The sequence below is a fragment of the Hemitrygon akajei genome, chromosome 2, assembly GCF_048418815.1.
Source record: "Hemitrygon akajei chromosome 2, sHemAka1.3, whole genome shotgun sequence".
Taxonomy (NCBI): domain Eukaryota; kingdom Metazoa; phylum Chordata; class Chondrichthyes; order Myliobatiformes; family Dasyatidae; genus Hemitrygon; species Hemitrygon akajei.
Window position 1 is genome coordinate 161734095 of NC_133125.1, and position 12898 is coordinate 161746992.

At 44.8% G+C, this 12898-nt stretch overlaps 1 protein-coding gene across 1 annotated transcript in view; it reads right to left on the reverse strand.

The window, feature by feature from the left end:
* Nucleotides 1–12898, reverse strand: part of LOC140717390 (SLAM family member 9-like) — a 33077-nt gene that overhangs the window by 11919 nt on the left and 8260 nt on the right. Inside the window, exons 5-7 of the mRNA XM_073030938.1 lie at nucleotides 7277–7537; nucleotides 3001–3117; nucleotides 863–967 (exon numbers count right to left, since the gene is read on the reverse strand). Of these exons, the coding sequence (XP_072887039.1) occupies nucleotides 863–967; nucleotides 3001–3117; nucleotides 7277–7537 (483 nt within the window). The remainder of the gene's footprint in view (nucleotides 1–862; nucleotides 968–3000; nucleotides 3118–7276; nucleotides 7538–12898) is intronic.

Sequence of the window (12898 nt, forward strand, 5' to 3'; positions counted from 1 at the left end):
AAGCAGCTTTCCTGCTCTTATGCTTTGCTCACCCATCTTTTCCAACTCGCTCCTAATCTAGTTATTTACCAGGCCCTGATATTTCCTGAAACTCTCTTCACCAATCTATCATCTCAATCGTCCAAAATTAACCCATCTCGGAAGAAGGGACTCAGCCTGAAACATCGCCTCTTTTTCCTTTGCATCAGCAGTTCCTGATCAGCTGAGTTCCTCCAGCATTTTGTCTGTGCTACTCTGGATTTCCAGTAACTGAAGAATTGGCTCACTAAGTTGCACACCATTTTCTGGCCCTTGTGATAACAGTGTCAACCCTTTCTGATGGGACAGGAGTCCAGGTAGAACCCTTCCCTCCCACCCCCAGCTTCCACGTGCATTGTTCTGTGTCCCGTGATGTGGAGCCTCGCTTTCTAAAACCCATCCTTCTGTCACGTATCCCTCACCATTCCCTGTAAACCAACTGGATCCCCATTCCCTCTAATTCCATTGGTTGCCCATTATCCATGTTTGCTCCAAATCCACAGCAGTCCTGTTCCACTCCGCCTCATTTCTTGAATCCCCCAGATCTTTCATCACCATGTTCCCTCTAAACAAGGAGTTCTCAATCATTTTGATGCCATGTAACCCCTACCTTTAACTGAGGGGTCCTGGATCCCAGGTTGGGGACCCCTGCTCTAAACCTACCTGGTTTCCAATCACCTCATTCCCTCTAAACTCACTGGATCCCTATTTCCCACATTCCCTTCATACTCACTGGGGCTCTGATCTCTGTCTTTCATCTAAGCCCACCAGCCCCATTCTTTGAACTTCCATACACCCATCAGGAACCCATTGTCATGTTTCTCATCAAGAGCCCTGCACCTACCTCCAACAATACTCCAGGAAATGAGTGCCAACTGAATGACAAGGAGAGACGGAATGTGCCAGGAAATCATCCACATTAAGAAGAGATATAGTTTCCCTCGAGATTCTGCAGAGGAATGAACACAAGCATTAAATGTGCAGTCAGCCCTGCCCTGCAACCGAAGTACAGGACACCTGAATTAAATCTTCAGTGCTCTGCCCCATAACAGGTCTACAGGATGCATGGCAGGTACAGTTTGGGTGATCCAATGCTGGATCCGGCTGGAGGTGAGACTGTGTTCCCACCCAATTCAGAAATGTTTGGACACTGGAACACCAATGAGAGGGCTCACTGACACCTTTCCTGGGCAGTCACTTTCTCTTCATTAACTGTTCATGGAGGGTATGGTATTCTACTGCGGTGCATATAGGTAGTTAGTTTGTGAACCCACGTGCTTTTGTTAGTTGAGCGAATAGAAGTTACTTGTTGGGCAATACATATTCTCAATGCCTCACTGATCATTATTCCAAGGGGTGATCCTCGTAACAACATCTGCATGAAACGTTGCCATAGAAAAGCAGCATTCATCTTCAACTACACTCATTCTATTCCTTGTGTTCCCACAGTCAATGACTCTTGTTATTTCATGCTCTCATTATTGCCATTTATTTATATACATTTGCATTTGCACAGTTTGTTGTCTATTCATCCTGTTTACAGTTACTGTTCTATAGATTTGCTGAGTATGCCCACAGGTAAAAAGATCTCAGGGCCATATGTGGTGACATGCGTGTTCTCTGATAATAACTTTTACTTTGAATGGTGCAGAATCGCCTCCTCTTTTTACTCTCCACTCCAACCTGTATTCCCTCGAAACTCCACTCCTTTTATTGGCCAACACCCCCTCCAAAATAATCAATAGGGTGGTTAAGAAAGGTGGATGGTGTGTTGGCCTTTGTTAGAAGGGGGTAGGAGTTCAAGAGGTGCAAGCCAACAGTGCAGCTCTATAAAACACTTGTTAGACCACACTTGGACATTGTGTTCAGTTTTGGTCATCTCATTATAGGAAGGAAATGGAAGCTTTAGAGAGGATGCAGAGCAGATTTACCAGGGTGCTGTTTGGATTTGGGAACACATCGTAAGAGTAAGCTAGGGGTTTTCCTTTGGATGACAGGAGATTTGACAGGAGTGTATAAGATGATAAGAGGGGTAGACAGAGTGGACAACAAACACAGTCACAGTGTATGAAACATACTGCCAGAGATGGTGTTAGAGGCAATAACATTAGGGACATTTAAAGACTCATAGATAGGCATATGGATGCGAAAAATGGAGGGTTGTGCAGGAGGGAAGAGCGAGATTGATCTAGGGGTAGGTTAAAAAGTCGGTACAACATCTTGGGCTGAAGGGTCTGTACTGTGCTATATTCTATGTTCTACTCTTCCCCACTGCAAGTACAAATTCAGCTCCGCAGTTCCTGCTTTGAATGCTAATTCACACCCTTTTCAGATGTGATGATCCCCTCTGAAACCATTACCACCCTATACCATGGCTGTTCCTCATGGTAAACCTCAACTGTGTTCCCTGGGACCCAAAATGAACAAGTCCGAAAATCTCACTGCAGCTCCAGCAAGCTGACTGAAGACCCAGCTTACTGTCTGGGTCAAAGCCGCTCCATTTTGCCAATGATTTTACCACTGTTATGTCCCCTTCTACTTTCCAGTCTGTTAGCATCGCCCCTTCTGTCTAACCTCCACCTACTGAGCTTTGATCACTAGCAAACTTCACAACAGCGCAGGAAGGTAGAGCAGTTAAATGACACAATACCAAAAGATACAGGAAAAGTATTAAACCATTTGGCCCATTGAGTCTGCTCCAACATTCCTGCATGGCTGTTTCATTATCCTTCCCAACCCCATTCTCCTCCACTCTGCTGTAACCTTAATAATCAAGAGCCTATCAACTTCCACTTTAAAAACACCTAAAGACTTGGCCTCCATAGCCATCTGTGGATTCCACAGGGACAAGGGAGAAGGTGAGGCTGAATTGTCCATCTGCCAAATCATTTGCTTTTCCTAGAAGGTTGACATCAATAAGCCAACCCTTACAGAGGTACCACCAGTTTACATTTTAAATTGGATTTGAACATTGCCACATACCTTGCTCTGACATGCACTTATAGGTACAGAATGCAATTGATCCAAGGACATTCATTCCAAAGAACAACAGACCTGCTGTCCCAAGCATAATAACCATAATCTGATCTGGGGGAATACCTGCAAGTTAAAAAAAATAAGTATTAACACATGCTTTTAAAAAAAAGTTAATTAAACAAGACCCCAATCTGCAGCTATGGAAAAGAGTAAACAGATGACTTTTTGGGCATTCCTTCCTCCGCTAGCCTGCAGGTCACCCTGGGCAATGTGTAGCACCTGCTTAACCCCCGTTCAGGGTCGTGTGAAACCATGGGAGCAGGTGATGGATATCACAAGTCCTAGTTATGCAACCACCGACGCCAGGCAGGAGATCTCTGAAGAATATTGATAATGTCTGGGGTCACCCATCTTGTAAAGACACTGCCCTGAAGAATGCAATGGCAAATCACTTCAGCAGAAAAAATTGCCAAGAGCAATCATGGTCATGGAAAGACCATGATCACCAACATCGTACGATGCACCACATAATGAACAAATGAAATTACTACCATTCTGATTAACTACAAACACAAGAAAATGTGCAGATGCTGGAAAAGTAAAGGTCCACTCTCTTCAGGCCTTTTATGTTGGGTTGGTTTCAATGAGAACTCCCCTCATTCTTCTGACCTCACTCAAGCAGAGGCCCAGATACATCAACTGCCCTCTCCAGAAACTCAACTTCATCCGGAAATGTGGCTGAAGTGAACACAATAGACAAAATATCTCAAGAAGATAGCATCCATCGTTAAGGACCTGCACCATCCGGGACATGATCCCTTCTCATTACTTCCTTTGGGTAGGAGATAGAGGAGGCTGAAGTCCCTCACTTGATGTTTTAGGAATATTTTCTTCTCCTCCACCACCAGATCTCTGAATGGTCCATGAACCCATGAACACTACCATCGCTGCTCCTCCCTCACAATATTTAGTTGTTTATTTACTGTAACTTGGATTATTTTTTTATGTCTTGCACTGTACTGCTGCCACAATACAACAAAACTCACAGCATACGTCAGTGTTCAGAGAGCCGATTCTGATTTTGTCGGCAGTGGAGGAGGGAGCAAGGTTTGATGGAGCACCAGTCAAGCACCATGGTCAGCATGGACAAGATGGGCAGAAGCGTGTAGCAGCCAGAGAGATTCAGGGTTTAAGAGAATAATCTGCTTGCCGTTAAGAACCCCAGTGCAAAGGGCCCTAGTGAAAGTCAGTCAGGCTGACACCTGGTCACCCTCGGTTGAGAACAGAGCTGAGATCCTGCGGACTCTCCCATCGTTCCCACTCCACTGCGAGCTCTCAGGAAGACAGGACAAGCAGATGGGGATGTTTGGGACCTGACATCTTATGGAAAAGTCCTATATGATAGATTACAAATCTAAATAAGCACTCTGGTGAAGGCAATAAGTAATCGATATTTGGGAATATTTGAAGAAATGTATGTTGCCCAGCAGCAGTAACCTTGGAGATGAACCACGGGAATGCTCTGAGTCAGGGAGTCAGAGAAGAACTCACTGAGGTTCACCAAGAGTGGGTAATATCAGAGGGTAGCTTGTGGGGTTTGAAAGTAAACTAAGGAGTTATGAAAATAATGGTCAGCAGAGAAATTCTGCAGATGATGGAAATCCATAGTAATACACCCAATAGGCTGGAGGAACCGACCGGATTCGACAGCACCTACAGAGGGGAGAAAACAGTTGCAGAGTGAGACCCTTCCTCAGCACTGGAATGGAAGGGGCAGAAGCTAGAATCACTGCCTGGTGGTTGGGTGGGCACCGCAGAGGATTGGAATAAGCTGCAGAAAACAGTCAGCTCCATCAGGGACACGAGCCTCCCCAGCATCCAGGACATCTTCATTGCCTTAAAAAGGTGGCATCATTATTAAGGACCCCCATCACCCAGGACATGCCTTGTTCTCATTGCTACCATCAGGAAGCCTAAAGGCACACACTCAAAGACTCAGAAACAGCCTCTTCCTCTCTGCCATCCGACTTCTGAATGGACATTGAACCGATGAACACTACCTCACTACTTTCCCCCCTCACTTTCTGCACTATGTACTATGAACATAGGAGGACATCACATTTACTCCCAAAATGTCAATCACAAGTCAAACCCACCATAAATAGTTACTGTAATTTTGTTTTTTTAGGTATTGCAATGTACTGCTGCCGCAAAACAACAAATTTCATGACACGTGGGAGTGATATGAAACCTGATCTTGATTCTCACAAGACAGTGGGGGGAGCAAAAAGAATAAGGAGGGAGAGGAAGAAATAGATAGATAGATAGATAGATAGATAGATAGATACTTTATTCATCCCCATGGGGAAATTCAACTTTTTTCCAATGTCCTATACACTTGTTGTAGCAAAACTAATTACATACAATACTTAACTCAGTAAAAAAAATGTGATATGCATCTAAATCACCATCTCAAAAAGCATTAATAATAGCTTTAAAAAGTTCTTAAGTCCTGGCGGTAGAATTGTAAAGCCTAATGGCATTGGGGAGTATTGACCTCTTCATCCTGTCTGAGGAGCATTGCATCGATATTAACCTGTCGCTGAAACTGCTTCTCTGTCTCAGGATGGTGCTATGTTGAGGATGTTCAGAGTTATCCATAATTGACCGTAGCCTACTCAGCGCCCTTCGCTCAGCTACCGATGTTAAACTCTCCAGTACTTTGCCCACGACAGAGCCCGCCTTCCTTACCAGCTTATTAAGACGTGAGGCGTCCCTCTTCTTAATGCTTCCTCCCCAACACGCCACAACAAAGAAGAGGGCGCTCTCCACAACTGACCTATAGAACATCTTCAGCATCTCACTACAGACATTGAATGACGCCAACCTTCTTAGGAAGTACATTCGACTCTGTGCCTTCCTGCACAAGGCATCTGTGTTGGCAGTCCAGTCTAGCTTCTCGTCTAACTGTACTCCCAGATACTTGTAGGTCTTAACCTGCTCCACACATTCTCCATTAATGATCACTGGCTCCATATGAGGCCTAGATCTCCTAAAGTCCACTACCATCTCCTTGGTCTTGGTGATATTGAGACGCAGGTAGTTTGAGTTGCACCATATCACAAAGTCCTGTATCAGTTTCCTATACTCCTCCTCCTGTCCATTCCTGACACACCCCACTATAATGAGAAGTTGGAGAAATAAATGTTCATGCCCTCAGTCTGGAGACTATTTAGACATAATTTGAGGTGTTGCTCCTTCAGCCTCATCACACCAGTAGAGGAGGCCATGGACAGACATGTCAGAATGGGAATGGGAAGTCAAATTGAAATGGGTGGTCACCAAAAGATCCTGCCTTTCACAGCAGACAAAGCATAGGTGTTTCATAATATAGACAAAACCTGTGAAACTAAACAGTTAACTAGTCTTAACCTGAAACCATGTAGGGAAACTTCCAGTTTGAATCAGTTATAATTAATTCTGGTCCCCTACCCTCAGGAAAGATAATATTAAGATTGAAAGAGTACAGAGAAAATTTACAAAACGGTGTCATTTCTTGAGATCCTGAGTTATAGAGAAAGACTGAATACGTTAGGACATTATTCCCTGGAGCATAGGAGAATGAGGGGGGATTTGATAGAGGTATAAAAAATTTTGAGGGGTATCGAGCAGATAAATGCAAGGCGGCTTTTTCACTGAGATTGGGTGAGATTAGAACTAAAGGTCATGGGATAAAGGTGAAAGGTGAAATGTGGAAGGAGAGATTGAGGGGGAACTTCACTCAGAGGGTGGAGAGAGTGTGGAACAGGCTGTCAATGGAATTGGCAAATGGAGGGCGAGGGTTGATTTCTAAATGTAAGTGAAGTTTGGATAAGTGGATGGCTATAGTCGATGGGTCTTGGCAGAGTAACAGCTTGGCATGAACCAGACAGGCTGTGCTGTAGTGCTTTATGACTCTGATAAAGGAGACAAGCTGTTAGACAATGTCACAGCTGGTGCACTATTCCCAGGTATTGTATTGAGCACAAGAACCTCGAATGGCGTAGGAGGCAGGATACCCCCAGACTGATCTTTACACTCTCCAGAGGACAGCCTCTGGTTAACAGTTGTTCCCCAATGACATCCCAGCCAAAGGAAGGCAGCTTTCCTCCTTCACTCTGTCAATCTTTTCAATTTCAACTCCAGTTCTGGCTTGGCTGCTCCTACTGTCACAGTGAGCTTGCAATGGCTGGGTGCCAACGTAACGTTTACTCTCAAAATGTCAGTCACAAGTCAAACTCACCGTAAATAGTCAGGCTGTGACTTATCTGGACGGAGCTGACAGGATTCGTTGCAATACAGGTGTACGTTCCACAGTCATCACTCGAGGCCCCTGGGATGACGAGGACTCCGTTTCCCTTCACGAGCTGGTGACGTGGGTTGATCCCCCCTCCGTCTTTCCGCCACTGATACTGATGAGGGTATCCACTGATGTTGCAGCTGAGCTTGATGGTATCACCCAGGGAGCTGGAGTTACTCCTCAAAGAAACTGCTGAGAGTTTATCTAATGGGGAAAAATACAGACAAGTCAGTTAGAATATCTCAATGTTTATCAGTACTTTTGGGCAGATGGGGCTCATCAGCCACGGTTGGCAGCTCATCCAGGAGAAGGAACACTCTGATCTCAAACCTCTGCCACCTCGCGGCTATACCCACTCATGGGGAAGGCTTCAGGAGTAAACCCAGATGAAAAATCTGGAGCTAGAGTCCCTGCAACATGTCGCCACACAACATCCATGTTTGAACCCAACCAATAGAGGGTCTCATTAGTAATGATATCTCACCATTTGACTCTGCAATGAAGATAGTGCTCTAACAATGGACAGTACAGTGGGGTGGGGGTGTGGTGAGTAGAGCGGCTGAGGGATAGGTTGGGGCAGAATGGCTGACTCATAGAGAACTGAAGCAGCAAGTCCAATGGGGAGAGCAGGCAGGACTGGCAGGTTCAGCATCTACTTTAAATGCCAGGGCTCTCACGGGTAAGATGGATGGGCTGAGAGTGTGTTTTAGCATATGGGATTTTGGTATCATTGCAATTGTGGAAACTCAGTCACAATTCCCACTGCTGCCTGTGAGGAGTTTGTGTGTTCTCCCCGTGGCCGTGTGGGTTTCCTCCAGGTGCTCCGGATTCCTCCCATTGTTTAAAGATGTACCGACCGTTTGGTGGATTGGTCATTGTAAACTGTCCCGTGATTAGGGAAGGGTTAAATTGGAGGCTGCTGTTGGCATGGCTGGAAGGGCTGGGAAGGGCCAGTTCAGTGCTGTATCTGAGGAACTGGTGCAGGGGTCAGGTTTTCAGATTTCTGGATCACTGGGATCCCTTTGGTGGAAAAAGGACAGGTTACACCTGAACCTGAGGATGACCTATGTCCTTGTAGAACTGGTGGGGATGTTTTAAACTAATTTGGCAGCGGAATGGGAAGCAGAGTGATAGGGCTGTTGGTGTACAAATATTTTATTAGTTTATTGCGATACAGCGTAGAATAGGGTCTTACTTACGGCTTTCGAATCATGCCGGCCAAACCCCCCAATTTTAATCGTAGCCTAGTCATGAAACAATTTACAATGACTGATTAACCTGCCAAGCGGTACATCTTCGGGCTGTGGGTGGGAACTGGAGGACCCAGGGAAACCTACAGGGTCACAGGAAGAACATACAAACTCCTTACACTCAGCAGCAGGAATTGAACCAAGGTCACCTGACACAGTCCAGTGAGACCGGGAGGAAGGACAGGCAGATGACAGGGCAAAATTGCAGTCAGAGGGATGAGTTGAAATTTAACATAGGGGCATATTCAGAAGGACTGAAGGTATTACATTTGAATACACACTGTATACGGAACACAGCAGATGCTCTTGTAGCCCAGTTAGAGATTGGCAGGATTGACGGTGTACGCATCACTGAGTTATGGTGTGAAAGAAGATCACGGTTGGGCATTTAATACCTAAGGATGCACATTGTATCAAAAGTACAGGCAGGAAGGCAAAGGGGGCAGGGTGGTTCTGTCGGTAAAAAATGAAATCAAATCCTTAGAAAGTGACATAAAATTGGGAAATGTAGAATCTTTGTGTGTAGTGTTAAGAAACTGCAAGGGCAAAAAGACCCTGTGGGAGTTATATTCAGGCCTCTGAACAGTAGCCAGAATGTGGGAAACAAATTACAATGAGAGATAGAAAAGGCTTGCAAAAAGGCTGATGTTACTATAGTCGCGGAGGATTTCATTACGCAGGTAGATTTGGAAAATCAGGTTGGTGCTAGATCCTGAGAGAGGGAATTTATAGAATTATAGTGATTTATAGTGATAGAGGTAGCTGAAGAAACTGTGCAGGCATTCATATCAATCTTTCGAGAATCAGTACATCAGGAATGGCATTGTGTTTGACGTGGGCAATCGCGGCCTTCCAACAATCATGATTGTTTTTGGCAAATCTTTTTTCTACAGAAGTGGTTTGCCATTGCCTTCTTCTGGGCAGTGTCTTTACAGGATGAGTGACCCCAGCCATGATACCCGCTGCTGATACGACCATCCACCACCCGCTCCCATGGCTTCAGGTGACCCTGATCCGGGGTGGGGGGTGCACTAAGCGAGTGCTACACCTTGCCCAAAAGTGACCTGCAGGCTAGCAGAGGGAAGAAGTGGAAACTGCTTATATGAAGGGGGGGGGTATAATATGAGGGGGGTGTTTGGAGGAAAGTTAGCAGATGCCAGAGGTAGGAATCTCTTTTTTTTTTTAATTTTTTTTACACAGAATGATAGCTGAGTGGAACGTGCAGCCGGGGTGGCAGTAGAGGCTGATACATTAGGGACAGTGAAAATGACTATTAAATAAACACTTGGATGAATGAAGAATGGAGGTTTATGTCAGGGGGAAAGGGTCAGCTTGATACTAGAGTAGGTTAAAGTTTCAACAGAACATTTTGAGCCAAAGGACCTGTACAACAACATGTTCTATAAACTGTGCAATACTAACAAAATTAAGAATTGTGTAGTTCTGCAAAATGAGTCCCTGCAGCAAAAGCGGAAATTGCAACATTGAAAATCCCCCATTGGCTGACAACACATCGGTGGGTAAAAATGTCAATCAACAGAGCAAGTCAAGATATCTTGCATCGGAAACTATATCATCAACTCAGTCTGATTTGAATGCAGGCACTTGAAGACGCCGAACGACATTCAGGACAAAGCATTGCATTTAATCGGCAGCCCAGCTTAACCCTGGACATTCACTGCATCCACCACCAGCGCACACAGACTACAGCATGCACTGTCTAAAAAAAATGCTTTGTCCTTCATCCCAGCTAACCCAGTAACACCTCCCAAAATATATTCAGGTTGTATGTATGGCTCTCATAATTTTATCAACGGAGATCAGCCTCTCATTCACATTCTCGAGAGCAAACAGTCCATATTTGTCCAACTTCCCCTTATTGGTCATGCCCCCTAACCCAGGCAACATTCTGGTAAACATTTTCTGTACTGGCTCTAACATACCACAACTTCCTGCAATAGATGAACAGAATTACACAAATAAAGTTCTTTACAGTCACACAGTGACTTCCTGACTCTCACACTCATTGCCCCAAACAATGAAGGCAAGTGTGCAGTGGGTCTCCTTTATCACCCTGACTAGTTACGTGGCCACTCTTAGGGATCCGTCATCCCTCAGTACATCACAAGTAAACCTCGTAGGATTTTAAAGTGAAGTACACACAGTAGGCACTTTATTAGAGTAAGGAGTTGAACCCAGGGTGGTCTTTTGCTGCTGTAGGCCTTCTGCTTCGAGGTTCAGTGCATTCTGTATTCAGAGATGCTCTTCTGTAAACCACTGTTGAAACATGTAGATACCTGAGTTACTGTTGTTTCTAGTCAGCGTAAACCAGTCTGGCCATTCTCCCCTGACCTCTCTCAAGAACAAGGTGTTTGCTCCCACAGAACTGCTGCTTGCTGGATTTTAGGTTTTTTTCCACCACTCTCTGTAAACTCTAGAGACTTTTGTATGTGAAAATCCCAGGAGGTCATCAATTTCTGAGCAACTCTAATTTCCTCATCTGGCACCAGCAATCGTTCCACGGTCAAGGTCTCTCAGATCATATTTCTGCCTCATTCTGATGTTTGCTCTCAACAACTTCTTGGCATGTCTGCATGCTTTTATGCTTTGAGTTGCTGTGAAATGATTGGCTGATTAGATATTTGCATTAACAAGGAGGCATACAGGTGTACCTAATAAAGTGGCAACAGAGTGTATGCTAATAACTTATGAAAACTTAGTCTAGTTTACAAACTTGTACGCCCATTGTGCCAGCCCTCACTTTTCATTAAAACCAGAAGGCAATGCCAACTTGTGGCTCAACTCACGTCCTAGATTTCCTTCTTCCTATTGCTAAAGAAAATACTGCTAATGTTGGAAATCAGAAATAAAACCATTTGTGACCTGGCCTGAGAAGCTGCTGCAATAAGTATTTCATGGCTTCCGTATCCAGAGAGGTCGGACAGAACATCCTTGGTCAACCAACCGAGCCGTCGTCAGAGACAAAAGTCACTGCTTTTTGAACACAAGCACTCTTAATTGACGCTATTCAAAAATTGCTCATTCTAAGCATGGTATGGTGTCTAACAGCTACACGTGTGCACACATCTAACGCTAGTTAGAAACTGTTTAACCACACCCTCCTGTCCCAGTTAAGCAGCATAGTGTCCCAAATCAATGAAGGGAATCTCAGCTGCTTTCTCAGTTAGTTTTTGTTCTTTGTCTCAAAGAAGCAGCTGTCCCAATTACCGATGCCCCAATTAACCAAAATCCACTATATATATTATCATGATGAATAAAATCTATTTTTGAAATTTTAAATAAGTTATAATAACTCACGCAACCTGTGTTCTTGCGAAGCAACATGGAGAATTGATTTGGGCCATAAGACATTGAAGCAGAATTAAACCATTCAGCCCATCAAGTCTGTTCCACCACGCCATCATGGCTGATTTACTTTTCCCTCTCAACCCCATTCTCCCGCCATCTTCCTGCAACCTTTGACAACTATCAACTTCTGCTTTAAATATACCCAGTGACGGCCTCCACAGCCGTCTATGGCAACGAATTCCACAGACTCACCACCCTTCTAAAGAAATTCCTCCTCATCTCTGTTCTAAAGGGGCATTCTTAAATTCTAAGGTTGTGCCCTCTGGTTCTAGACTCCCCCCACTAAAGGAAATATCCTCTCCATGTCCACTCTAACTAGGCCTGTCAGTATTCGATAGGTTTCAATGAGATAGAACATAGAATAGTACAGCCCTTCAACATTACAGGCCCTTCAGCCCACAATGTTGTGCCGACCCTCAAACCCTGCCTCCCATATAACCCCCCACCTTAAATTTGTCCATATACCTGTCTAGTAGCCTCATAAACTTCACTAGAGTATCTGGCTCCACCACCGACTCATGCAGTGCATTCCACGCACCAACCACTCTCTGAGTGAAAAACCTTCCTCTAATATCCCCCTTGAACTTCCCTCCCCTTACCTTAAAGCCATGTCAATAGACAATATACAATAGGTGCAGAAGTAGACCATTCGGCCCTTCGAGCCTGCACTGCCATTTTGAGATCATGGCTGATCAACTACTATCAATACCTGGTTCCTGCCTTGACCCCATATCCCTTGATTCCCCTATCCATAAGGTACCTATCTAGCTCCTTCTTGAAAGCATCCAGAGAATTGGCCTCCACTACCTTTCGAGGCAGTGCATTCCAGACCCCCACAACTCTCTGGGAGAAGAAGTTTTTCCTTAAATCTGTCCTAAATGACCTACCCCTTATTCTCAAACCATGCCCCCTGGTACTGGACTCTCCCAGCATCTGGAACATATTT